At 40.4% G+C, this 1,726-nt stretch overlaps 1 protein-coding gene across 6 annotated transcripts in view; it reads right to left on the reverse strand.

The window, feature by feature from the left end:
- The window catches only part of pdgfc (platelet derived growth factor c), a 42,064-nt gene that overhangs the window by 10,511 nt on the left and 29,827 nt on the right, over positions 1-1,726 (reverse strand). For all 6 annotated transcript variants that reach the window (XM_020607464.1, XM_020607463.1, XM_020607467.1 and 3 more), the window contains one exon: positions 1,052-1,232. In XM_020607464.1, the coding sequence (XP_020463120.1) occupies positions 1,052-1,232 (181 nt within the window). The remainder of the gene's footprint in view (positions 1-1,051; positions 1,233-1,726) is intronic.

Consider the following 1,726-nt stretch of genomic DNA (forward strand, 5'->3'; position numbering starts at 1 on the left):
GAGAATATTGAATGAAAGTCTAAAGTGGCTATTGCGACTATGCAGTTTGCAGACACCTGTGAGAGTACAACTTTTAGCGTTAAGCTAGCACTAAGGTTCTTTCTGTAACGTTGCTAGTACTAGCCTGGTGGCTAGGAACAGTAAGACTCGCTACATTTAGCCGTCCTCGATTAGACAGTGAATACATTTCGTCATCAGTGGTACGATATTGGGTGGGGTTTATGGTATTATCTTGGGTGCTGCACGAGCTTGCCATAAGATGACATTTTCCAGACAGATATATATAAAAAAGCACTTCTATCTCTTAACTCCTACTTTCAGGCTTGAATGAATACTGCCCAGGGTCAGAACAGTGCTTTGTGATACTGAAGCCAGTCAAATTCATCTGTCCAGATCTACAGATACAATACTAGATCACATAGTTTTATACAGGAGAACAATTGGAGAACATAACCTTTTAAACGTGGAATCCAGATTAGACCGAGAAAGTGTGAAACTGATCAAATCTGTCATTTGTAACTTGAGGAGGTAGCACAGGAGGGAGTGCACTTGTTTGCTGACTAAGGCATTTCATGTGCATTACAGAAAACACCTAATTTCATCCTTGAAGGAGAAGTCAGGTATTGTTGTAGGTTTGTTTGCCATGTCTATACATTGGCATCTTGGTATAGATAACCATACTCACCGCTGTCAATGCAGAGATTTGGACTTTCTATTTGACTTGTTTATATGTACATGAGTCCTAAGCTGTTTGTATCTTTATAACTAAACTAAATTATAGCCCAGGTGCCAGATGTTCCAAATAGCTTAAGCATAATTTCTCCCCAGTGATGCTTAAACATCAGGAACACAAATTAACAGACCATGTTACGCAACTAGCAAGTAATTTAAATTGCGCTTACATGTAGATACATAGCTCACTGCTGGGCGAACACCCTGAGGTTGGAGATAGAGACAGAGACAGAGACAGAGACAGAGACATGCTATGATAGCTACGTTCTCAACTACTTACACTGGCAATATACAACTCCTGACCTCGGACATGACTTACCACAGGCAGAAGGGAGTAGTGGATGCAGAATCCTGGCTCGGAGGGAAAGTATTCATCAGAGACGAAACGAACCCTGACTTGACTGCCTTTGGAAGTGTGACTAGTGGGTACTGACTCTGACCCACACCAGCGACCCAGGATGGTCTTCTCAGTCAGATCCTCTATCTCCACAAAGTCATACCTGGCAGAGTGAGACAGAGAAAATGCAGAGAAAAATGATTTGGTTTCTAAGCATTCGCCTGTTAATGGGCCCACTCTGAGACTGTATTCCATTATGTAAAATTATCTTAGCTCATGTTATACCACAGCGTCCAGCTACCAGAAGCTTTGTTTGAGTGTTCATATGCATGTTAGTTGATTTTAATTATGTCTTTGCTTGTTATAAGTCTGACAGTGGCTTTAATGGTCACCATGGTGCTGTATTTTCCCTTCTGAAGGTAAGATTGGTAATATCAATAAAGCTGCTCAGGGAAATAAAAACTGAACCTCATTAAAAAAAAAGAAAAAGAAAAAGAAAATAAATACCTTCAACAGCAGGTTGCAGTTTCTCAGCAGTGAGAGATGAGATGTGTCTCATTTATTTACTGCCTGAATTAAATGAGTAAAAATAAACTGAAGTTGGCCAATGTACTGACAAATCTCAGGTTGACAGTGCAGCATAAGCTGCTATTCCTG

Source organism: Monopterus albus, unplaced genomic scaffold (genome assembly GCF_001952655.1).
Source record: "Monopterus albus unplaced genomic scaffold, M_albus_1.0 scaffold86.1, whole genome shotgun sequence".
NCBI classification, from domain to species: domain Eukaryota; kingdom Metazoa; phylum Chordata; class Actinopteri; order Synbranchiformes; family Synbranchidae; genus Monopterus; species Monopterus albus.